General features: G+C 42.3%; 5 protein-coding genes and 1 long non-coding RNA gene across 6 annotated transcripts; 1 reads left to right on the forward strand and 5 right to left on the reverse strand.

The window, feature by feature from the left end:
* Positions 1 to 1,575: 1,575 nt before the first annotated feature.
* On the reverse strand, positions 1,576 to 2,362 carry LOC4348774 (glycine-rich cell wall structural protein 2-like). The gene has a single exon (XM_015759516.3). The coding sequence runs from the start codon at positions 2,323 to 2,325 to the stop codon at positions 1,747 to 1,749; it is 579 nt and encodes a 192-aa protein (XP_015615002.1). The 5' UTR covers positions 2,326 to 2,362; the 3' UTR covers positions 1,576 to 1,746.
* An 810-nt stretch (positions 2,363 to 3,172) lies between these two features.
* Positions 3,173 to 6,952, reverse strand: LOC4348775 (KRR1 small subunit processome component homolog). Its single transcript, XM_015759515.3, has 12 exons — positions 6,595 to 6,952; positions 6,420 to 6,496; positions 6,209 to 6,319; positions 5,951 to 6,019; positions 5,254 to 5,310; positions 5,119 to 5,157; positions 4,905 to 5,009; positions 4,729 to 4,811; positions 4,555 to 4,636; positions 4,063 to 4,206; positions 3,905 to 3,985; positions 3,173 to 3,805 (listed from the first exon to the last, which is right to left on the reverse strand). The coding sequence occupies exons 1-12, from the start codon at positions 6,812 to 6,814 to the stop codon at positions 3,686 to 3,688; spliced, it is 1,188 nt and encodes a 395-aa protein (XP_015615001.1). The 5' UTR covers positions 6,815 to 6,952; the 3' UTR covers positions 3,173 to 3,685.
* Positions 6,953 to 9,909: 2,957 nt separating this feature from the next.
* Positions 9,910 to 10,814, reverse strand: LOC4348776 (glycine-rich cell wall structural protein 2-like). The gene has a single exon (XM_015757854.3). The coding sequence runs from the start codon at positions 10,775 to 10,777 to the stop codon at positions 10,208 to 10,210; it is 570 nt and encodes a 189-aa protein (XP_015613340.1). The 5' UTR covers positions 10,778 to 10,814; the 3' UTR covers positions 9,910 to 10,207.
* A 2,149-nt stretch (positions 10,815 to 12,963) lies between these two features.
* On the reverse strand, positions 12,964 to 13,743 carry LOC4348777 (putative glycine-rich cell wall structural protein 1). Its single transcript, XM_015757942.3, has one exon. The coding sequence runs from the start codon at positions 13,697 to 13,699 to the stop codon at positions 13,118 to 13,120; it is 582 nt and encodes a 193-aa protein (XP_015613428.1). The 5' UTR covers positions 13,700 to 13,743; the 3' UTR covers positions 12,964 to 13,117.
* Positions 13,744 to 18,935: 5,192 nt separating this feature from the next.
* LOC107279006 (uncharacterized) lies at positions 18,936 to 20,951 on the forward strand. The gene is made up of 5 exons (XR_001540386.3): positions 18,936 to 19,645; positions 19,739 to 19,855; positions 19,997 to 20,277; positions 20,440 to 20,538; positions 20,654 to 20,951. It is a non-coding gene; the product is annotated as an uncharacterized lncRNA (long non-coding RNA).
* A 4,081-nt stretch (positions 20,952 to 25,032) lies between these two features.
* On the reverse strand, positions 25,033 to 25,637 carry LOC4348778 (glycine-rich cell wall structural protein 2-like). Its single transcript, XM_015758209.3, has one exon. It carries the CDS (start codon positions 25,635 to 25,637, stop codon positions 25,068 to 25,070), a length of 570 nt encoding a protein of 189 aa, XP_015613695.1. The 3' UTR covers positions 25,033 to 25,067.
* Positions 25,638 to 26,253: the final 616 nt, after the last annotated feature.

The following is a 26,253-nucleotide window of genomic DNA, read 5'->3' on the forward strand; positions in this document are numbered from 1 at the left end:
AGTAGTTGGGCTTAGGACAGGCCTAATTTTGTCTTGCTTTGGGCCTCTATGCCTGGTCCAATCCATTTTGCATCTCACGTCCTTTAGACGTGGCTTGGAATGAATGGATAATTTATGGCTTATTTTGCTTTTTAATTTCTACCGAGTTTTGCCGTGGCAATTGGTAAACCATCAACATTTCAGGCCCAGCATAAGAAAATGAATCCATCGATCTATATTGGGCTTGCTATTCATCACTCAACTGATTTTTCTAAAAAAATATATATTAGTCACTTTTTGATACCCCTAACCACTTCTAATTTTTTTAAAAAGATATTAATTAACTAACTGGTCTCATCTCACTCACTGTCGATCGAGTACTGATCACCACATATGTGCAGCACTATAGCATCTTCCCCTCCCTGACCTCCTCCTATCTAGGGTGCTCTACCATTCGTCTTGTCGTCACCAACACGAGCGCTAGTAGTGAAGCTTGTCAACCTTCGCGTTCCCACGTCGTCCCTCACTCCCTCTTTCTGCTTGGTTGTAGTCGGTACATCTCATCATCTTTTTGTTGCTCCTGCTACCAGATCTACTGTCGCTGCACCCGCCTCCTAACTAATCAAAAGAATCGCACCTGCCTCTAACACTAGCACACATTCTTCCATCCCCGTGGCTTTAACATCGCCTTGTCACCTACTCGTCCCTGCTGCTCATCATCGGTCTTCTACCACCTTGGCTATCGCTCTAAAGTTATCCTCATTATCCCCTACCTCCCACCTGGCCACCACCTCTAAGCCTGAAACACTAATCCAAAGGAAGTTTGTTTGAGTTAATCGTCACCGGTGGGACCATCAACCCTCTCCCTCTCCTTTCTTCCTATCTCCCCCGTCTAGGTGTTATAACGATGCCCTTGTTATTAAATTGTGATCCAATGACTAGGGCGAGGTGTAACAACCCTAGTTTGTTGGTAGCCCTTGTAGGGATTTGTTCGGTTAATCCATTTCAAGGGGGATTGAAAGGCCCTCATTGAGAAGTGATTAACCAAATAAACTATAGTAATAGTGTGGTTTAGGTCCTTATGGCCCAAAAGTGGTTGGCGGGTGAGGATGAGTTTATAAACCTTTATGCTCCCGCAATGGTACCTTTAGATTAACCCTTTTACATCATATACGACAGGAGGACGGGAATATAAATAGGGTACTACTGATAGATGGGCATGTTTGACGTGTAAAATGAACTAATGCAGATCTTAAAGACATGATATTAGAGTAGCTAGGTGAATTTCAGTGACCTGATTTAACTCTTGCTCTTTTTTATGAACACAAGAATGGGGTACAAATGCAACTTCCTCACTTGAGAGCTCAGCACAACCATCACCACCCCCAACAGAACCGGAGATCTCTACATATGGTCTTTGAAGATATTATACATGCAGCTGGTTCAACATATATATTAGAGCATTAATTGAGATCATGTATGTGCCCACGATTTACTGTGCGGGGACAGGCACATTATTGTGACTTCAAGTGCAGAAAATTTTAAAGCTGATTTCTAGCCATTAAGTGCGGATACTTTGAAATAATCGTGTGGACATGCATGAGGAACTATATATTATTTTTAAGAAAGCATTACATTCATGAAAAAAATCCATTTATTTGTTCCTCCCTGGCAGGTACAAGTTTAACAAAACAAAAATCATGAGATAAGAAAGCTAGGTTGAGCTAGCTCCAATGTAGCTAAGAACGATGGCACAAAACTAAAGATCTAAGGGTTTGCATCACCATAACCAGATCCACCACCTACGCCATTGCCATTCCCACCATTTTGACCACCACCCGTTCCACCACCGTTAGCAGAGGCATCTGCATTTGCATATGATGGGTTCGGCGAGGAGAAGCCGCCAGCTCCCTCACTAGCTCCAGATCCAGTTCCAAAACCACTCCCGTAGCCACTGGATCCAACGGTGCCGCCTCCTTGCCCACCACCATTGCCTCCGCCACCTCCACCAGCGCTAGCATCCCCAGTATAACCTTGATAATACCCGCTGCTCGTCTGACTAGAGCTTGAACCTGCACCAAATCCACCACCGTATCCGGTACCATAGCTTGTTGCACCACCACCTCCACCTCCACCACTTGAATGCGCGTGCGCTCCGTGGCCACTCGTAGCCACCCCGTACCCGCTTCCGGACCCTACACCACCCCCATTCAGATACCCACCACCATTCCCCCCTCCTGAACCTGTTCCCTGAGCATTGGCATACCTAGCCACCCTGGCAGCATGGGTTAAGCCAATGCTCATGAGAAGGACAAAGCTAAGCACTGCAAGCTTTGTTACAGCCATTATGAATATAGCTAGCTAGCTAGGTGCTAGATGGAATGGACGGCAAATCAAGAATTGTGTATTTATAGTGCTGGAGGTCGTTTTACAGGTTCTACATGTTACTAGTATGATAACATGATGGAAGTGTCTAGATGGTGAGGGTCGACAGTCAGGTGTACCTACAGTTAAATTTTTTTAATTAACCAGATCGAATCTTGTGTTGACTAGCAGAAATGATAAATTAACTAACTTTGTAATGCTCATCCCAATGATTCAAGCTAGCTATTGTTCAGTGGCTGCCTCTGTTTCCAAAAACTATGGTACACTTTGTGAAATGCTTACTACTGTTAAAATGCCTAGCTGTAAGATATATGAGAAGCAAATTCACATGTATTACACTGTTCAAATATTTCTTATGGGCTCTTTCTCCTTCGAATTCGTTTGACAAACTCCCATCTATTTGAGAAGTTATGTACTTTTTTTAAGATAATGGGAAAATTTCATTAATAAATGAAATTACACTAGGCTTTTGCATCCATCAGGGATGCACAGCCAAAAAACAAAAGAGAACTAAGACAGTCTCAACAAATTAAGCTCAAAACCTCATCTTAATGTTAGATGAAATTAGCATAATCACTCACATAGAACGTCATTATTTTTACAGTCAATTTTTATAATAGTAGAGATTAATGGAAATGGAGGGCTAAGGCCCTTCGATAAAAAAAAAACATAGAACGTCATAGGGACCGTCTGTACACTAGACCAGTTTTAGTTAGAGAAACTTATCTACTAATTTAGCATCTATTAAGCACGTTATGAACTATATACTCGGCATATGTAAGGCATGATCAACAGAGCAGCTGTAGAATAGAGCAACAAACTAGCAGGTTTTCAGTATATGATTGATTGGCTTTCAGTTTCAGTTTCAGTCATTTGAGTTCTAGGTAGAAAAGGCAAATAGGCGATCGACGAGGCAGAGACCGTTGCTGGGTGTAAATTTGTCGATGATGCATTGTCTTTGTGACTTTCACAAAGAGGCAAGGCAACGACATGACAGTTCAGACTGCTGCACCAGCGAAGATGCTCATGTCTACATCACGTTGTAGCTCTGATCTACATGGAGAAGCTGTCTCAACTCTCATCACGAGCCATCAGAGCTACCCCAAGGAGACAAGCAGATCAGAGCTACTCCACGGCATATTGGGCACAAACAGTTACACAACCCATACAGATGACAACTACTTTTACAACAAGCAGAGAGCCAAAAGGCCGCAAATTTTGTTCAATCGCCATCAGGAACTTTGAATGGGATGCTGCTAGCATGATTTGGCTAGAAAAAGTTGTCACACTAACCGGGGGTCATGGTTCATTCAGGTTGCGATTACTTGGACTTGGACGATTTGTGCTTCTTTTTTGGGCGTGACCCTTCATTACTTGCAACATAAGACTCGAGTCTCACATTTTCCTGTGCTTCACTCTTTCTGAATTCCTTTGCTTTCTTCTGCAAATTGAGCAGATTCACATATTATGAGATGACCATTCTAATTACGGTAAACATGTCACGCTCCCAAGAAATTAATAAGAACGAAACAGTGTTTACCTTTAGGGACTTAGCCATATCAGCAATCTCGTCGTTGTTGCTGGTAGACTTGGCAGATTCGTATGGAGTTGCAGTGTCCTCCTGAAACAAATTGTTATTATTTAGAACCAAAATGAGGAAGATAATCCTGAAAATACACAAATAAGAATATTCTAAACCTTTGGAGGAACAAATGCAGCTTCTCTCTTTCTTTTGTTCTCTTCAGCTTTCTCCGATTGCTTTTCCAGCTTCTCTTGCCATTTCTTTGCGGACTTCTTTTTGTCACTCATGAAATACTCACCACTCTCAAGTTCAAGATCAATCTACAACACCCAGAATGAAACGTTCAATAAAATGGTATTGCAGTACCCAAAGCAAATAGCCAGCAGTAGCTACACTTGCACTACAAGCATATCATTAGGCAACGAGGAAAGAGGAAAAACACATGACCCATGGATGCTGTTTTCACCAAATTATAATGTAGCAAAAGAAATACACTAATCTTCTATACAAATAAAATGAATATGAACAGAGCAACCTGCATAAATACACAAGTTGTAGGAAGCAAGGAAGGACTACTAATCACAACTCATATGCTGGTCAAAACCAGTATAACAAACAGTACAAGTTTGACACTACAAACGAGTTTAAACATAAAGAAATTACTTCACCTTGCTAGGTTGCTGAGGAGGTGGAAAGGGTGTGTATGGCTTCTTCTCCTTTGTTATCGGTTTCTTTTGTTTGACATTTTTCCTGAGGAACAGCAAAAGCAATGATGTATAAGGCCTTTAGAATAATTGTCAGTAGCACTAAACGTCTTAACAAAGATGATGCAAGTTCCTTACTTCTTAAACTTCGGGAGAAACCTGTCCCAGCTTTCATTGGCTAGCGCAGGATTTTTGGCCAGCTCACGTTTAATTAGGAGTTCCTATGTAGTTTAACAGAAAATATAAGTAATAATCAACAATAGTTCTGTAGGAACATTCCTTGAATCAAACATCTGAGAAACAAAACCTGTTACCTTGATGTGGTACACAGGGTGCTTGATGTTCTTTATGCAGTCCTCCACAACCCTTCGGACTTGTTTCAATCCCTTCCAGGAACCCATAGCAGCAACAGTGTTTCCCTTTTAATATAGCAATAGCAATCAAATCAGTTGATATAAAGAGTAAAAAGGAGGTTATCCCACAATGAAAATTTAAATGTAGCACATAAAGTAAGAAGTATTGGAAAACCTGAACTAAGATGTAGCAGCCAGTCAAAATCTCGATGGCCTGCAGTTCATAAAACAGCATGAGAACAAAGGGATGTTTTTTCTAACCTTCCAATAATGAGATGTATCAAAATTGAACATATTACAAGCAGTTTACCTTGAGAGTAGATAAATTAGGGCCCAGAAGACGTTCTCTCCTTTTAACGAATCTTTCCTGCAGATGGCACATTATGAGCAGGCTGTAGAGTAAGTAAAATTCATCAAGACTGAGTGACCGACAAACATAGGATGAAGAGGTGATGATTGCATTATTTACCATATGGCAAGCTGTAATCATGTAAAAAATTACACAATAAGTTAAATCAGACTAATTAAAGAAACCATATGTTGTAGGCTGTAGCTCGTTAAACCAGTTTGTCTTTTTGTATTTACAAGACAATACAGATAACTTAGCACAGAACCCGTGAATATGTGATGCAGGTGCTTCAGATTACGTATTTATGTACAACAAGAAAATCCATAAACGTCAGAATAGCTAAATCTTGGATCAAGGAACAGAGTCCTAATATGAAAATACAAAGCTGCAAACTATAAGGTGACCATCTTGGCAATAACATCATGGGAAACATTCAGTAACAGATGTAGCTATTTGGAAACAAGAATTGAGTTGAGCCTCATGAGGAATGGGCAGAATGTTTTCCAACATCCTTATGCGCTCGGTATCATGATTATATTACGTGACTAACAAAAGCTGGTATTTAAACGTACATGAGTGGGGATATTTGCAACTGATGACTTACTCAAAGTTAATATTAGGAGGCAAATTGATATTAAACCATGATGGAATAGCCTACCTTGTTCCGTATAATACTACCAATCTTGATAATATCACAGCTCATCTCATCGTTGAGTATTTTAATCGCCTGCAAAATTCATCAGAGGTTTAGCGACAAAACAAGTCTTACACAAAGCAAGCGTAGGTCAGCAACACAATATTAGCATCATGTGGTAAGGACATATTATACCTGAATACTAGAAATCTAAATTAGCTCTCACATTTTCCTATAATCTAAATGACTCAATGCAGTGGATACAAAGAGAGTGATTAACACCTGTGGAGCGGGGACGCTCCTCGACAACAATTTTATCAGCTCCTTGGCCTTAACGATAATGTAGGGATCCCTGGTCTTGCGCGTGGTCGAAACGGTCATGGATCCTTCCACCTACACAAACATCAAAAAAGGATATCTCAAATCTCACCCGCAGAATAAACTGAAGAATATCACCAATAATGTCTTATCACTCATCGGCTCATCGCCGTACCAGATTGAGCTCGCAAGCGACCCCAAACTCCTTCAGCGCGCCCTTCACAATCGGCCACGCCTCCTGCAGGTACTTCTCTGCATCCATCCAATCCGGACAAGCAAAACCTCGTGAAATTTTCACATCATCTTGGGACTTGGGGATTTCTATCAAATCGAATCGAACCGCGACTTGCCTCGGTACTGGGGGAAGAGGGTGGAGAAGGAGCTGACTTCGAGCATGCCGCCCTCGTTCCACGAGGGGTCGAACTTCTCGATCTTCCAGTGGTCGATGTTGGGGTCGTCGTCCCACGGCTTCGGCTTGTCGTGCTTCCCCTTGTGCCGCGGCGGCTTCTTCCTCCCCACCTCCTCCGCCGACGACGCGGCGTTCGCTTCTTCCCCCTCCTCCGACGCCATGGCGGCGGGAAGTAGTGGAGGTGGCTTCGGCCGAAGGGGTGGTCGGCGTCGAGGGGGACGGCGGCGGTGGTCGGATGGTCGGACGGCGGCGGCGGGGGAGAGGAGTGAAGTCTGGGCCTTACAGTGTTACGAAATTTTAGGGTTAGGGTAGTGGGTGGTGGTGATAAAGCGATGGGCCGAACGGGCTTTTACTGGGCTTTCTGCTGAAATATGGTCTTGTTGGGCTTTTCGGTTAACAGAGGCATATGATCGAACAAATCGAAATAAGAGAATTGAGGAAAATTTGTTGGAGATTTATTTCATATTTATTGTGATGTGAAATTATTCTCACTCAATCTCCACCGATCCCTCTCTATTTACAAACAAATTGTGCTCATGGGGTTAGGGGTAGTGTTTTATTTTGAGAACTTGAGGCTTTTGTTAGCTTTGGCTAGGCTTGAGGCCTAATCCATGGGAGAAAAACAAGTGACTAGCATGAAGCAACATTGTCAAATGACCTTTTTATACCTCAAACAAAAAGCACAACGTGCCATCATTCTCCTAGCTCTCCATTTCCATTCCTCCCAGCAACTTGAACTAGATCCAAGTACCATGCCTTCAAAATTGCCCAAACTTAATTGGTGTAGGGACAGGAAACAACAAAAAGTGGTCGCAGTCTTCATCAACAGAGTCTCAAATGTGGCATTTCTATCGATGAGGCTTATCTCACGTGATGAGGTTATCAATTGCAAGACATCTTCAATGATCGAATTGCCAACCAAATGAAGAATTTGACTCAGGTACTCTACTACTCTAGCCTTCTCTAGTGTGGCATAGATGGAGTCGACCATCGCGTCGAAGAGACTTTTATGTTAGTCCATTCTCCGGCACTGTCATGCCTAGCTAGAAGGTGGCATAGTTGAGCTACATGTTATTCTGACCACTTTCTTAGTCGTGTTTGTAGGTGAAGTAGGGGTACACATTGGCTAGAAGAGGTGATCATGTGCCGGTGGTCACCAAGCACCTCGCAATTGGCGTATGCAGGCATAAGTTGGATTGTGCATCTATGGTAGTTTACAGTTAAATCTAGTTACGCTCCTGTTTAATTTGGCACATCCTAACTCACATTACGTCAGTACATAGTTATATTTCCTTTATTTAACTCGTAGAAATTAAATTTAAGCTTGTATGATTGTTATTTAACTCGTAGAAATTAAATTTAAGCTTGCATGATTGTAGAGTATATATATCACATTTAATCTATCTTGTTATTTTTAAATTTTTTTATAACTATTTAGCAGATGACATGTACAATGGATGTTCCCCATAGAGATTAAAAGAGAGTTTCCCATGCTTATGGTTGCTGAAGTGCTTGGACTTTGAAAGATGAGATACGCATTTAGAGGGAATATTAACTCTACTTCTTCGCGGCTGTTTTGTAAGAGAATGATTAACAACGTTCAGAGATCAGACTGGCCGAGAAAGATCGAAAAGGGAAATTAATCCTCTGGTTTGGCGAGAGGATGGATCATGGATGACAGTGACACAGTGGAAAGAATGCAGCAAAATATATATTTGTCTTTTTAGGCCAATTTTTTTATTTATAGTAATTAATAATTTACAAATTAAATATGTGGTAAATAAGAGCTCCTATTTAGTAAAATAGGATGGACGCTAACTCTAATAGCGTCCAGGAGCGGACGCTGTTCACCTCGATGTCCACCTCTGGACGTTGTTCATCTCAGCGTCCACTGCCTGGCACCGCCTCCCAACCTATATCCCACAAAATACAGAAAGAAAAAACTACGTATACCCATATATCTCGTCGCTAACACAAACAACTGGAGTATTTGGTAGGCGACGCTCGCCTCCCAGGCAGGATCGGACTAAGCGGCAGCCCTTGAAATTTTCCGTTTGTCGCCTGCCGCCCTCGGCATCTCGCTGTAATGAAGGCATGAAGCTTTCGTTTCCGCCATTCACCTGTGCCGCCGATGGCAGGCCCAGGCTGGGAACAGGCACAATGAGTTCTTGTGCGTTAATCGTTATTGAAAAGCTCACGCACTGCCTCGCAACTCAGATGAAATACAGATGTAACTATTTTTGTGGGTATTCACATGAAGTAGAAGAAAAAAATAAAAATTATACATCACACTCCTAAATAAGTCCATTCATATAATTGAGTATTTCGGATTTCAGAATACGTGCATGCTTCCAAACTTCACACTACAGAAGAATATCACAACAGTACCAAACAATAGATCATATGACTATAGGCGTGTAAGTAATTCAGTACTAGTACACATAGAACCAATCAAACAGAAAAGAGTCATAGAAGGTCTGAACTCTCATGAATACACATACATATGCTTCTAAACTAAAACACATCTTTGAGCTACAACAGCACCATTAACTGCAACCCCAAGCAAAAATTATAACTTAGATTTCCACTACTAATCCTAAAATTACTTGTCGTTTCCAAAAGAACTGATAGATATGGTTCTTGTGTCCTTGGCGGATATCGCCATATCAGGCTCCCGACAAGGTGGGGACGGCAGCGGCTTCCCACTTCCCAGTCTCCTGTTGGATCGGCGGCAGTAAGCCAGTAACTGCCCTAGGCCCTAGCCTCGAATCCTCGATGCCGCACCAGTTCTCCCTGCAGGGATTCCTCGCTTCTATTTCTCGTATATAGAATGGATATGGCTTTGGGATAGTTAGGCTGCACAACATAGCTGGACGCTGAGGTGAACGACGTCCAGACCTGGACGCTATGGAAAGCAACGTCCTTTTTTGGACGCTATTAGAATTAGCGTCCATCCTATTTTGCTAAATAGCAACTCCTATTTACCATAAATTTAATCTGTGGATTAATAATTACTATAAATAAAAAAATCGGCTTTTTAGGAGTTCTATTTCTTCCAGTATAGTGAGGTGACGAGATGCATTAATTGTTTCCACTGTACCAAACCTATTATTTTTTCGAAACTAATCAAGTTGTAGTATAAAATACACAGCTATAGGTATTTCAGGTGATCCTGGTTCACAATCTATCTAGTCGTAAAGCATGTGGAGGTAGTCTTAATAAAAGTGGAGATACAAGTGCACAAATGGAAAGAAGATTCGGAGACAACATCATATAAACCTGATCACATATAGCACTCAAAGATCACTGTGACAGCTTTTGGCATTCCCTTGAACTCTAAAAGTGATACATTAACTTAACTAATTAAAATTCCTTCCAAAAGAGAAAAAAGGGTACAACAAACTAGAAATGATGGAGCCCTTTATTAGTTGCTCCCTAATACATCAAAGGATAAAATCAAAACAAAACAAATACTACCATATCAAGGTGAATGAAATTATTAATGATAACGTGGGCTCCAATGTAACTTTGGTCGGCACATAGAAATGAAAATTTTAAGGGTTGGCATCACCGTAACCAGATCCACCACCCCCACCGCTTCCGCTCCCACCGCTTTGGCCACCACCGTTGCCGTTACCATCGCCAGTTGCATTGGCATTTGCATATGGCGGGGAGGATGTAGGGGAAGCACCACCGTCTGCCGCAGCAGATCCGGTTCCGCTGCCAGTGCCAGTCCCATAACCGCCGGATCCATCAACACCTCCAGCTTGTCCACCGGCAACACCACCACCGCCTCCTCCGGCGCTCGCACTCCCACCACCCTGGCTCACCGAGCCCGAGCTCGAGCCTTGGCCTGATCCAGAACCAAAACCAGTACCATTGTACTGCGAGCCACCTCCACCCCAACCCCCTCCCCCAGCATTCGCATGGGTTCCGCTCCCGCTCTGGCTAACTCCATAACCATTCCCGTTCCCTACACCGCCGCCATTCACGTACCCACCACCACTCCCGGTACCCGAGCCTTGACCTTGAGCATTGGCTAATCTAGACACCCTTGCGGCATTGGCTAACCCAATGCTCATGAGGACAACGAAGCTAAGAGCTACAAGCTTTGTTGCCGCCATTTTTGAGCTTAGCTAAGTATGCTTAGATGGGATGGATGATAACCCATGGATTGCTTGGGTATTTATAGGGCTGGATGGAGGTGTTCATAGTTATTTTTATGTTAGTGGCATCACTGCAATGCATTGATGGAAGTGTCTAGAATATGGCGAGTTGGTGAAAATGTACTAGGTCTAGGAGTGTAGCTAGCTGTAGCTAGTGATACTTATTTTTAATTAACCGGCCGGATCCAATCTTGTTTGACTGCCACAAAACTTATTACTATACCCCGTAATTAAAATATGTGTGATGTTGACTTCGAATCGCTTAAACCTATAGCTTAGTCCAAATTGAGAGGTGTTGACGATGAGCATCTGAAATTCATGGAGGGTGTTCGGATCGTAAAGGAAAAGATCTCATCGGCACGAATGATCTGATCCGTAAAATTCATTCGATCCGACGGTTCAATTCACTGACAACTCTTCGTTAGAGCGGTCGGTGAGCCGGCCGGCATCCCTGTACTTCTAATCAGTTGCACATAAGTGTGTTAAATGGTTAAACCAACGAAAACCACTTAACTAAAATAAGTTATGTATTTACTTATTTTGATCTATTAGTGAGTTTGCGGGTTAACCAGAATACATTCTTATTGTACGTTGTGCGAGCTGTTCGGTGCGCTGGTCGATCCATTGAACGCTATCTATATATCTTGGCCGATGTTATGTGCCGTGCCACCGCTGACGCTGCCGACGATGCCAATTGATAACATTTTTAGTACCGGTTGATAAACATCAATAAGGACTAAAGATTCACCAGCATTAGTCCTGATTGGTGCTACCAACCGGTACTAAAGATGCATGTTTAGTTCCGGTTGGTAGCATTAACATAGACTAAAGATATTTCCTCGGACTTTGGCTTTTAGAACTGGTACTAAAGAGTTTTAGTACTTATTCTTAATACATCTATAATATTTGTGGTTTGGGACATTGGACAAAAGATGAGTTCTTTGGTAGTGTGCGCTAGTGTGTGCTCGCATTCAGTTAAGTGATCATTTTACGTACACTTCATCTGACCATCGAGGGAAGAGCAATTTCGCTTGGCGGATCCGGATACGTTTGAAGAGGATTTACTGTGTAAATTTGTATCCACTGGCAGCTGTTTTTTTTTTTAAAGAGGAGAATGCGATGCTGAGACAATGGGAGACTATGTTTTCACATACCCGATCGACTGGCTGAAATAAATGAGAAAAATACCCTGGTTTGGCAATTGGACACAACGAAAACGCAAATGGTTTTGCTAAAAAGAAGTTTCATATTATTATTTTTCTCAAAACTTTTGAATTTTCCACCATCAGATATGCTTTAAGATTTGTGCTACTGAGAGGAAATATATTAGCGTGCGCGTGCTTGGAAGGAATCAAATCCAGATACGTTGCCCGTGTGGCTGTTGCTATATAATTTACATGCTAATTTTAATGTAATTATGTTTAAAAGTTTTTCATTAAGAAACTATCAAATATAACTCAAATTAAGGATGGACAAGGATATAGTGAAAACTATATTGCTAGCATCTGGCCTGAAGCTTTGCTAAAAGAGCACGTAGTTTAGTAGTTGCAGTGACCCGAGTAGCACATCAAGTTTCTAAGTTTAAATCTTTTTTTTTTCGAGGGGACTGAGTTTAAATCTTCATTAGGAGCGAATTTCAGATTATATTGTTTGAGGGATAATTTAAAAAGCTGGATATATATCCGAATGGATGTAGAGACCGGGTAAAAAAAACCCCTTTGAAAAAAAAAAGGTCCTAAGGCGATGATGCCACCATGAGACCAACCCACTGCACTTTCCAACCGACCAAGTTGCTAGCTGTAGTACAAAATCGAGCTAGCTAGTTGACCGTCGATCTCATTCTTCAAACGAAAAGTATCTTCCTGGTTCAATCTAGTCTTAAGGCATGTGGAGATAGTCTTAAAGAAGAGGGCGTGCATGTGTATACAAATCTAAAGATGGTAGCAACGTCCGGAGACAACACACATGATCCGGATCATTTTAGAGCACTACTCAAAAAGATTGTCATTTCTCATAGATAATGGATATTTCATTAAGCAATTACTCAGAGATCATAGTGGCTTATATAGTTTTCTCACTTGTTTGTGAACTCTAAAGTGATACAATAACTAAAATTCCTCCCAAGAAGAAAAAGATACAACAACTAGAATAATGGAGCCCTTTTTATTAATTAGTTGCTCTCTGATACATCAAGGATAAAATCTAACCAAATCAAATACTACAATATCAGGATAAAAAAAAATCAAAGATAGTGTGGGCTCCAATATATCTTTGATTAACTACATAAAAAGAAAAATTTTAAGGGTTTGCGTCACCATATCCAGATCCACCGCCACCACCACTACCACTGCCACCACTTTGACCACCACCGTTCCCATTGCCATTGCCACTTGCATTTGCATTTGCATAAGGCGGTGGCGTGTTAGGGGTACCATTGTTTGCCACACTAGATCCGGATCCATTCCCACCGCCAGTCCCATAACCACCGGACCCATCAACTCCTCCAGCTTGTCCACCGCCATTGCCACCTCCACCTCCACCAGCACTTGCATGTCCTCCATAGCCAGGGTAATAACCTTCGGCCATCTGGCCAGAGCTTGAGCCCGCCCCGGATCCACTGCCAAATCCAGTACCATTGTACTGTGAGCCACCACCTCCCCAACCTCCTCCCCCAGCAGTTGCGGTGACTCCGCTTCCGCTCTCACTAGACCCATAACCATTACCATTTCCTACGCCACCACCGTTCACGTATCCACCACCGTTCCCACCACCTTGACCTTGTCCCTCTGCACTAGCGTATCTAACCACCCTGGCAGCATTGGCTAGCCCAATGCTCATGAGGACTACAAAGCTAAGAGCTACAAGCTTTGTTGCAGCCATTTTGGGCTCAACTAGTTAAGAACTTTGATGGGAATGGGTTGAATGGCAAAGCAAGGATTGCTTAGGTATTTATAGTGCCCAATCGATAGAGTCTTGCACTTGCACTGCAGCACGCATGCATGATCCAAGTGTTTGGATGGCGTGTTGGCGAAATATAGGTCTATGAGTGTAGCTAGCTATAGCTAGTAAAACTTGTGTTTAGTAAGCCGGATCCAATCTTGTTTGACTGCCACAAAACTTACAAATTAAGTCTGTGTGATGCTCATCATCTCGTATATCGCTTAAGGTATCTATTTCTGCACCTCTTTCCAATGGCTAGCTAGGCACTGCACATCCTGTACTTCCATATATACTGGCTATATAGTAGCAGGGTGTTACTCAAACCACCGGTAACCTAACCGCGAGGTTACCGTAGTAACCACGCTTATCGTGCGGTACGGTAAGGGTTATCGGTGGATGGTAACGTAAAGCCTAGCTAGTAGTTCGCATGCGAGTATATATATATAGTCCTAATATAAGTCTAAATTTCATTATTAGCTGAATATAGTTTTTTCGAGCAAAATATAGGCATATAAACTGATTGGCCGGCGAAAAAAGGCATGTAATAAAGTGATCTGATAGCAGATCCAGTTTTCAGGAACAGGAAGTTGTGAACCAACCAAGGGTGTGTTTAGTTCCACACCAAAAATGAAAGTTTGAAGAAAATTGGAACAATATGACGGAAAAGTTGGAAGTTTGTGTGTGTAGAAAAGTTCGATGTGATTTTTTTGGGTTCAAACTTTGCAACTAAACCGACCCATTTAGCTAAACCAAATTCTGGAAAAAAAAATCAACATCACAATTAATGTAGCATCATATATAACGTTCCTTTAAAAATATATAATGCTAAAGAAACAAATATAATGCTAAAGGCACATCAGTTAACGAATAGTAATTCATCGGGGGTTCCGCTTTAAATTAATCTCTGTTGCTACATTGAACGATGAGTAGAGGCGTGGCTTGATTACTTGGATCATGTGTCTTCCGGAGATTCCCCACGAAAGATGAGTCGATGCCGCAATCCCTACCAATTTGACCATCCATTCACCATTATGGAGTTACAGCTGAATGAACCGATTTCCGATAGGTTCCTTCGTCAGTTAATCCAATGCACAATTAAAAACTCATCACTGATAGAGTTTACCAGATCAGTAACTAATTAACTGTTAATTGATTAGGTCGATCGATACGTACAGTGTGTACTCCACTGGTGAAAACTCTGAACAATTTTGATTAATATGCATTACAACCTTAGACATACTTTCATTAATTGTTCAGCAGGCGAGAAGACGTAGATGTCTGTAATTAACTTGCATATCTACTGTTACTGAGTTACTGACACACATCATATATATACCACAACGAAGTAAAAACTGCCAGATGGTTCCTACTTCATCCGTTTTACAATGTAAGACTTTTCTAACATAGCCCATATTCATTTTGATGTTAATAAATCTAGAGATATATATGTATTTAGATTCATTAACATTTATATGTATGTGGGTAATGCTAGAAAGTCTTACACTGTGAAACGGAAGGAGTAGAAGAAATTAGCTAGTAGTAAACCTGGCCGATGCATGTGGAGATTGGAATTAATCTGACCATTCAAGTCATCGACAACTGTAGCAAAAATTAAGAATTCTACATTCAATAAATGTACATATGCAAATTTTATATATACAGGTGATTCCAGATCATAAGCTAGATCATGCCGACGAGATATGAATCGGTGACTGGCTGACTGATGCAATGCAAAACCTACGCGATCGACGTGCATTCATGCCGGTCGACAGGCTAGTGTACGCGTCAACTTGGATGACTGATTTTATTATTATCTGCAAGTCAAGGAGATTGCAGGCGAGGCTAGATTCTGCTACTCATCAAGTTATATCTGTACTGAGGTCTACAAGTATATATAATATATACTACAAGATATAAACAATTGATACCAAGCAACCATGCATATAATAATCCAAGGGATAATCACTCTGATTTGAAATACATGTACGTGTTAGACTTGTACACAAATCAATTAAGAAAAATCATCCCAAATAGCTTAGTTGTTGTCCATAATTCACTCTAGATTGGAAGCATGAAAAAAATAGTATGTTAGACCAATGCAAATATAAAATTTTATAGGGTATTTAAAAGAGGTCCAGATTTTCGGAGTAACTTACACTTAGGTAAGAGCTGAGACGGCCAAACAACTTATATTGGAATTGAAGGGAGTAAAAATGTTTCACCCTTGCACTAAAACCGGCCGGTTATATTTCACATTTTCACCTTCAAATTTTAAAACTGAATAAATAATAATATAAGCTATATTCTATCATTGTTTTGATTGAAATATAGTAGTAATCTTCTATATATGAAGGCTAACTATTGTTAGCCAAGTTTTATAGGGTATGTACCAAATTAGATAGTATATCTACATCAACAAAATGAGCATTTTATTAAGTGTTTGCACCAGTGAAAATCACCATCATACTAATAAAATCATTATAGATGGTATGTTTTATCTAGCTTTTAAAGTTGTGAGTAAAAAGCAACATTTTTTTTGTTCGTCAAGGAAAATTGACTTCGAGAAGATCAGTTAGAGTGCCAAGAATAGACTTTCCATCCATATGCCTGAGGTCAAAACGGGCTACCCGGATGCCAGCGCTACCTCCTCACCATTCTGTCCTCGTAGTCACCGTCGTCGGTCATGGGAAATCATGCAGCCGTGAGGATAGCAGTGGCAGGGCCTCCTTTTTCCATGCCCTCGAAAATTTTCTCTTGGCATGGCGAGGTTGGCGTGGCGGATCTCGCCGTTCGAGATGGGCTAGAGACACAGTGGTGGCACGGCTAGATGGAGATGACGGCATCGTTACAGCGGGATAGAGACGGCAGTGTGCGTCGGATGGCTAGCTCGCAATGAAGGTAGCCATGGCAGAGGCGAAAGGCATAGGGGATAGCTGGAGCTGCTTTCCCAAGGCCAAATTCGGCATTTCCCCAAACAAATCTGATGATAGTGAGGCTGTCCACGATTGCAGAGGTGACGATGGCATAGACTGCGTTGGTGCAAGTGGTCATTGGCCGACGAGGCACTGGCGTATGTGCCAGCCCAGGGTGCGTTGTGTAGGTGACTTTGTCACATATTAGGATGACGGTGGTCAGGCGGGGCTCAAGGTAGCTAGCAGGGAACATGCCCGCTAGAGAGGTCGCAAGGAGAGGCTGCACAGAGAGGTGGGGCTTTCGCCTAGAGGAGCGCTTGGAGAGAGGCATCTCGGCTATGTTTCGACCGCTAATGCTACTCGGGTAGCCAAGACACCACTTGCTAGCTCGGATAGCAGGGACACAATGAGCAACAGTGTGGATGGCGGCCTAGACAACAGCGAGCGGGTGTAACACCCCAGCCCGTTTGAAGCCTAGTAGTAGTGTGTGTTTGGCCCATGTGGCCCAGAAGTGGATGTGTAGTGGTGGTTTAGTACCACATTGGAAGTTTAGGTGGGTGAGGGCCTGCTTATAAGCCTTGGTGCTCCAACCATGGTATCCCTGGGTTAACCCTTTTACACGAAGCGAGGATAAAAGTGTAAGCAGGATACCATGCGAACGTGGGTCCGCTCAACGTGTAGAGCGTACTAATGCACATTTTGGAGGCAGGGTGTTACAGCGGGTCTCCTATTTCCAGGTGGACCTCTTCCCTCCCCTAGGAGCTACCCTCTCTAATGGCTATGGGGATTTAGTTTGATGGAGGATGGGAGACCTTCGACATCATCAGCGTTTTGAGAAAACCTATGTAGAAGGTGTACCGTTTGTTGAGGTGGTGTATGAGGCTTCTGTGGCACGACTGCATGTTGGTTTCTTGGGCAGAGTAAGAGCTACTTGGCACCATGACCCTCAACTTCTTACGTTTTTGCAGCGCTGAGAAGGTGTGATAAATGTGGCTTATGCGATGTGACTGCTTGCTGGTGTGTTGGGGCGAAGATGAGCTAGTTGCCGGTGGTGGCAATCTTGGCAACGATAACCGTCAACTACTTCTGTTCTAGTAGTGCTGCGATGGTTGTGGAAGTCGTGGTTGGTAGGTGGTGAGAGCATTGGGCAAAAGCCTTTGCGTGGTCTACCCGGTTCCGATGACGTCAACACCTATGGGTACCCTTTCCCTTCTTGAAAGCATCGTTGTGTTGTTTCCCACTTTTTTTTTCAAGTGGAAACCTAGTTTCGGTGTTCAGACAAGCGTTGAAAGCGTTTTAGGGTGCGTTCGTTCGTGGTCAAGATTGGATTGGATATGACCATCCATATTTGTAGGGATATGTTGATCTAGTTTTTTATTTGATTGGATAGATATGGCCATTTAGTTTTCTGTTTGGTTGGATGAATGAGAAGAAATATAATGCAAATAAAAACATGCTAATTAATAATAAAATATGTTAATTATCAATTATATAGCGTAATCTATACTAATTAACAACAAAATAGACTAATATCTAATTAACACTAATGTTGACAAGCTAATTACTAATTACCAACAAAATATATTAATTATTGCCAATTTACTAATGATTAATATTAGTAAAGCTGGATATCCTCATCCGGCCAATTTAACGAATACGCTCATCCAACATTTTAGTGGAATATTCTCTCCAGACCGCCCATGCACCCTTGTCCACCAATCAAACACACTCAAAAACTGGATCCTCATCCCCTATTTAAGAATATATTCTTCCAACCAAACACACACTTAGACATTAGTTTTCTCATGCATGGAAGGTCCTGTTCCTCATTGGTAACTGAATTTTTCTAATAAATTAGATTAACTATCTTATTGTTAATGGAAGCGCAGGAACTCCTGGTCTTCTTTTCAGGTTTACCTTTTAAAAAATTTGCCCTAATTTGATTAAATAAATATATAAAAATATCAAAATTTTTCCATAAACATAAAAAATACATCAATTTTTCATAGCTTTAGCTCTCAAATATATAGACAACTAGTATCTTGTCACTTGTCAGAGCTTGCACTAGTGAAAACCCTAGGCATCTAAAAAAAACCATCTTAGAAAAATGTTGTTTATCTATTACTAATATAAAAAGGAGGAGTTGCCCCCTCCAATCCTACTGGTGAAATCACCCGGATCATCCCTACCGTCCATCCACATCTATCTACTAATCCGGACCATCCATCTTCTTCTATCCTAAACCGTTTCGTCGTCCTCCTGATGAGCGGTGGTCCTCGCGCGGCTCTTCCTATCCTACTGCCGACTCCCGCGATGACCGCGCGCTGACCACGCCTCGCTCCTCCTCGCTGATTCCAACAGCGATAGCGATTCCACTGATTCCACCAATTCCGCCGCTGTTGGATCTCCACTGATTCCATCAATTCCACCAATTTCGCCCCGAAGCGGTCACTCCGCCACACAAAACCCAGTCGCGATGACTCCGCCGTGCGCATCCTCTCTCGCTCGACCAGCGCCGAGCCACCGGCGCACTGCCACAACGCCGGATCAGCGCCGAGCCACCACCGCACAACCGCATCCCCTTCCGCCGGTGCCACGCCCGGGACTGCCCCCGACGACGACGGACGCACGCCCCCATTGCTCCTCCGCAAATAGCTCCTGAGCTTCACGCGAAGCCCGTGTTGGCCCCACGAAAGCCTCTCCTCCGCGAATCCCTCCCCATGGAAGCCCTAAGCTCCTCTCTCTTCCTCAGGGAGCGTCGCCGATCCGTGGGTCGCTGCTCACCCTCCCGTCATCGGCTGCCACCCTGCGTCTATCGCCGTCGCTGTTGGATGCAGGTCGTTGTCCGGCGTTTGACTGCTCTCGCTATCGGATCAAGGTTGTCGCCCATCGTCGGGCATCATCCACTGCCACCGCCGCTCGCCGGCTCGCCGTCCGATCGAGCAGGCCAGCACCCATCTCCAGCGCCCACCAGGTGAGTTCCCACCCTTGCACTGCAGCCACCCTAGCCACCATGTCCAATTACCATGAAACATTCTCTTTCTTCCCTCTTTCATGTTCTTTGTAGGTGAACCAGGTATAGAGGATGTGGTGGAGGCGTGGGGGCTAATCACTATCAGTTAGATTTTCGTGGATCGAGCTTATTACCTGAGTTTTCTCCTCTTCGGTGATGGAGCCGGTTCAGGTGCGCTGCAAAGGAAATAGTTGCCACACCCCCAAAAATCAAGTAGTTTAAATACTTCTCTGTTGAATAAACTAGCATAAACGACATAACGGTGATTCAGTAGTTTTTGTTGTTATAGTTGCTATCGTTGTTTTCTTGCAGGTGAATGTGCTCTTATCCTAATACGGCATAGTGAATCATTGTGGAATGACTGAAATCTGTTTTACTATGGAATGAGCAAAAAATGTTTACTTGCGTCGATGTCGAGAAGGTTATATATGTCGGGAGCTGTTTGGAAAGGGTTTTATCGGAGCAACGTTATTGGGAAAGTATTTTGCGGAGCAGTTTGGAAAGGGTTTTATCAGAGCAATTCTGGGAATTGTACTTTTATTGGATCAATAATGATTGGAAAGGATTTTATCAGAGAAATCTTGATTAGGAAGGTATATGTACGTGTGGTCAGAAATTTATCCCTTTGCAATTCAATAGATGCATTCTCTATTTTGCTAACAGGAATTAATTTGCATTTTTTTGTAAGAAAACAGATGATGTGCATTGAAATAATTATTGTTCTTTGAGATCTTGATAATATGTTTCTTGTCCAGGCATTCCCATGAGTTGCAAATCCAAGGAAGTTAATAACACGACCTGTCTACAGGATTACAAGCTAATCGATTTATCCCATTACGAGCTAAAGCTCACTGGTATGTTTTTGTTTCTCTGCCATTCACCATTGAAATATGGAATGCCATATTCTTTTTTCCTTCGATGCGCTCTTAATTGTCTGTTCTAATTTCTTCAACCACTAATAATTTGCAGTTTGATATTGCTTTATCCCGCTGCTTTTCCATTAGAACCAACAAAAGGAGAAATGCCTTTAGCTGAAGTTCTCAGATTCAATACCAAAGTTGATTGTTTGATTCTAAACGTAATTATCATGGTTTCTTGTGGTCCTTTAATGGTGATATTAAGATTTGGGCAAAATTGGTACAAAAGCAACATGCCCAAAATACCTTGGTAGCTTCCCCATTTCTATTATCTCTCCAATTTACTCTTAAATTGTATGATGCAACATTGTCAAGTTTCATAGTAGTTATTTTGGACTCACCTCTTCAAAGTACCTGTCATCTGGGTTGGGAGGTAATTTCTAAATCTCAGCTCTACTATTTGATGATCTGACATTCATATTTTACTATATACTTCTTGTCACTAGAATTCCTGCTGCATACGTACTAGCTAGGTATTTCCTCTTACAATAATGGTTGTCAGAATTAGCAGCATATCAGCTCAACTCCATGCTTGAACAATCTGAGTTTTTCTTTACTCCAGAACACCTGAGAGTTGACATATATGATATATTTAACAGATTGTGTTGATTGCGCATAAAGAAGTAGCCGAACATATTTCTGCTATGCACATTAACATATTGGTACATATTTACAATTCTATTTTTACGAGGCACTATGCTACTGATAGTCTATTGATGGGCTACAGCTGAATTTATTTTAAAAACAACTACTGTTTTTTTTTTCACCTACGTTGCCATTCCTCCGTTCCTGCATGTCCACTTTGTTGCAAATCTAGAATTGTGGAGAAACTCTTGATGTTCATCATATGCCAGTTCATACTTTTCTAAATTGCCAAATTGAAAAGAGGGTTACATATTTATTCAGTCCTATCTGCAGGTTGGAAATTGTATGCAGCTAGCTAGATCACTTTCTTATCACAACTCACAAGATTGCCGCTTTATTAGCTATAGTTTGAATCTAGGATGGTCTGCCATAAGGTGCTTTAATTACTTCTATGAATTTTGTTAAATCAAAATTGATCCATTTGTGGCTTTTATTGTTTGAGATTGAAAAAAAAAATCAGGTTGCTGCTCAAGAGCAAAAGGCAATAACATGGGGCAGTGATAAAACTATTTTTGGGCACAGTTAGTCTGTGACCATGTCTTCATGGGCATAAATGAAAGGGAAACTCATTGTTAAAAAACTGAAATGGAAACAACTTTTCCATGGTAATCCGATTGACCATCGCTCAGATATTGGATATCAATACTGTAATTCATAAAGTGCAGAATACATGATTTAGATGGAGAAAGGCAATACATGAGGAAGATGTTTTGAACAAAATATTATCTTAGGTTAAACTAATGTTTGTTTTCTTATCTGGTGTTTTGTACCCTTACTAATAATAAATTTGTTACTATAAATTCTATCTCATTATATGCTTGGCAAAACATATATCTTATTTTGGTTGTTTGATTTGTATTACTAAATATTTCCGTAGCGTTAGCACGGGTAGATTACTAGTTTGGTTTTAAAAGTTAGAGATGAAAAAGCAGTTTTCATGGTGAAAAATAGCCTTTGAGAAGAATTCAAGCCCAAAATGGACTTCTCCTTTTCTCCATAATGCAAGTCGTCGTTGCAGGCCGGTTGATTAACGAGAGCACACACATATGGTCCAACACAGACTGACAGGCTGCAGCTTTGGCACTGGATTAACGAATCCACTAATTGGGTCTTACACGTTGTGACAATAGCCTCATATATACGCTTGATACTATTACCTACGTGTAACTAAAGCAAGCTAAGCTGGTCTTTAATTTGCATCGGGCCTGGACAACTACCGTACTTGATCAGAAATTTTCAGTAACGCAGGATTGTGGGCTTGATTTATTGATCCTACCTGGCCTGCTTGGGCATTGTACTCCTTTCAGGCTGTGGAATCGATTGAATCCAGCCGGTTTTGGGTTTGGGCTCCCTCCGGCTGCAGAGTGCAACCTGAGCCATCAGTTTACATGGATATTACCGCAGAGTGAAACCCCGCGCATTGCTGCGGGAATTTAGTATGATAACAAAAAAAATACCGTATAAGATAGTTAGATAACATCAGATTAAGTAAATTAATGTGATTTATGATAATTTAAATTTAAATAGTATGTAGAATGGTGATTCAAATGTAAAAAGTAAGCTGGTATAACTTTATGAAAGAAGAAAAGTAGGGAGATAGTTTGGGCCGTAGATTAATCATCTGAAGGCTAAAGATAATTTGAACCATAGATTAATCATTTAAGTACTAACTAAGTGAGAATTAACTATATAAGTATATAGGTTATCATAAAATATAATAACGATGTACATTGAAACATTATGTGAATTATGTTAGATGATAAATTAACATGTTTGTATTTAAAAAGCTCTTAAATTATAATAACTATAAAGATTTAGCATGCTTGCATGATGTTTAAATGTGATGATTGTTAGTGGATGATGATGTGGCATCTTGTTAGTGGATGATGATGTGGCATCTTTGCATGTCAAGCTTAAGGAGTTAGTGGGGGATAACTTTATAGGAAGATAGGATTACAGGCTTACGTGTTGACAGGGGGACTGTGCGGTGCATATGTGAAACAAAATCCAGTTTGATTCCCTCGAATATAGGTAAGATCGATCTAATTCGTATGCAACAGTCACTTCGACTCCTCCAACTTTTAAAATTAATTTAAAATTAGTGACTCTCTGATATTGAACATGGTATTGGCTTATGTGGTGTCCATGTTACATGTTAACCCAATCTTAATCTGACGTGGCACTCACGTGTTACAATAAAAATAAGAAAGAAAAAAAAAATAACGGAGGGCCCAAATGTCAGTGTCCCTCTATCTTCTTCTCATTCCCTCACTACTCTTGCTCTCTGCCTCTCATCTCTTAGGTTCAGCCCGCAAGGTGAGGATCGGAGGAGAAGCACCGAGACGAGGACAAACTGTCATAGCTCGAGCTAGAGCGGCTTCCCGGCGTTGGCATTATCTGCACGACGTCGTCATTCATCTCCGCCTTTGCGGATGGTGATGACATGGTGGAAGCCGTCCATGGAGGCTGATAGCCTGTGCACGGCGACCACCTCAATTGAGAAGAGGCAGACCGGCGGCTGCGATGACCAACGAGCTCCGTTGAGCTCGAGTTCGCTCGCTGATCTACGAGAGAAAGGAGTCAACCGCGGAAAGGAGGCTGCGGTAGCGGAGGCAAGCTTTGGTGGCTTGACGGAGGATTGGCATCGATATGTAGAGAAGATGTTGACATCAATTGCAGCATCTTGTTTGTTTTCCCCTCCCCCTCCTAACCTAGGCGGCGATGGCATATTTTGAACATGGCCTAACTCGAGCTCGAGTGCCAAGCCGCGCTGGCGCCACCCATCGAGTTTGATCAAAGTGGGGTGTCGGCCGGTGAGGCCGCTCGAGGTTGAGCTCACTCGCCTATATGTAGGAAGAGAGGCAATGGTTCAGGTTGTCTCTGTTGCCTATCTCTACTGTCGTCGCCTATAGGGTGACCGATGCTTGTTCTACCACCACCCCTCTACCATCGATGTGTGCACAACTCTACTGCAACCCCGTCGCCGCCCTGCTGCCTCTCCTGAACCTCCCACCACCGGCTGCCGTCCTACATCCTTGCGGCCGAGAGGAAATACAGCGGAGAGAGAAGCAGTAGGGAAGGAAGGAGAGAGAAGGGATAATACGTGGGCTTCACTCTATTTTTTAATTTTTATGATGACTGGACTGCCATGCCAGCTAATCTCTAAGAGTTATTTTATATCGTTAGAACGATTGAGGAGTGCGAATCAGATTCTAACCATATTTAGCGAAGTAAAGTGGACTTTTTTCCATGACGTGTGATGGAGAGGAACTTGGCCCATGCTGCCTCCGGCGTGCTCCATCCATCCATGCCACTGCCGCCAGCCCGCCAACCATCTTGCCAGCCTAACGGCCTCATTTGTTTGGGGGCCTAAATTAATCTGGCCCATATATATGCTTGAAAGTTAAACTAAAGTCATATTCTAGCCTATCTATCGACCTAACGGCTACATGTTACCCTGGCTAGTTTCGTCATCCTCTTGTTTCAGTGCCCTGTCAGATTTCAACCGGATTGCGCATCCTACGCGTCTCCCCCAAGACGGCAAAAAGTTTGATGGGAGTAACAGAAAGATGTTCATGCGAGAGTCATCAGTGTTCATCACTCATCACACCCCAACTCATCTCGTGATCAACCTTCATTACAGATTTTTACAGAGCCCAATTATTTGTATATATGAATTTCACGCCTAAATGACTGAATCGGGAGATATAAAACAAGAGTAATTTTTGTGACACTAAGAAAAACAGAACAATTAATATAGGTCGGGCTCTAGCTAGTTTTATATCGTTTGGTACTTTGAAGCGATTGATAAGAGACAACTTTCATGGCTCTCCGTTGCCATACGCAGATCCGCTGCCTTTGCCGCTACCGCTCCCACCGTTCTGACTATACCCGTTTCCTCCTCCACGGCCAAAAGCATTAGCATTGGAGAAAACACCCCCCGGGAAGTCACCGTTCATAGATGCACTAGAGCCAACACCGGTGCCACTTCCAGACCCATAACCACTAGATCCATAGTAGCCATCCGCTCGCCCACCGCCTTCACCGCCACCTGTACCACCAGCATTAGAAGACCCACGGTATGGGTCTGGACCGACCTGGCTTGAGCTTGAGCCTCGACCAGACCCAGAACCATGCCCAGATCCACTGTACCGTCCACCACCATTGCCGCCTCCACCACCACCACCACCACTTCCGTGGACAGAGCCTCCCTCATTTACGATACTCACACTAGATCCAGTACCACTCCCGGACCCTCCACCGGCCCCGTCAATAGATCCACCACCCTCTCCCCATCCGGTGCCATTTCCATTAGAAGTACTCGAAGCATTGGCTAACCCAATGCCCAACATCACAATGAAGCTAAGAGCTACAAATTTATTGTCCACCATTGTTAGCTTTACTAGTGCGCGATTCAAGATGTCGAATACTATGTATGTATTTATAGTGGTGTTTATGGACTACCCCCATGCAGTCCCTCTGTCTTTGTAGTAGACACTGCTACGTTACAATGTGGAGCTAGCTAGCTAGATCTCCCTAATCAAGCGATCAGGGGATACAAGTGGAGGCTTGGAAACAGCAAGTGGTATTATATTCACGAGTAGTAATTATATACTATAACTTGTGTTGTACTTGAGGCTATATAAGCAAAAAGTCTAATATATAGTAATGCTCTTGCTGTAGCTACATATGCATGTATTTCTTTTGTTCAAATGCCGTTCAAATCACCAAATTAAAAGCTTGAACGTGTTTTGTATCATATCGATATGTTATTTCATAGCTGGATTACGCATGCACCGACGTTTTCTTTCCCTCGGAATTGACGCATGGTTTGACATTTACAACAAGTTGGCACTGCAGTCTTGCAGATGCGACGACCTTGGAGTCCGTAGTGTTGGTTGACATGAATATCAGTACGCGAGCAACTGAAGATATAGGTACTGTTGGTCTTACTACTCATCCGTCCTAAAATATAGTGTTCTAAAATATAGTGGATTTTAGACGAAT

Source organism: Oryza sativa, chromosome 10 (genome assembly GCF_034140825.1).
Source record: "Oryza sativa Japonica Group chromosome 10, ASM3414082v1".
Classification (NCBI taxonomy): Eukaryota; Viridiplantae; Streptophyta; class Magnoliopsida; order Poales; family Poaceae; genus Oryza; species Oryza sativa.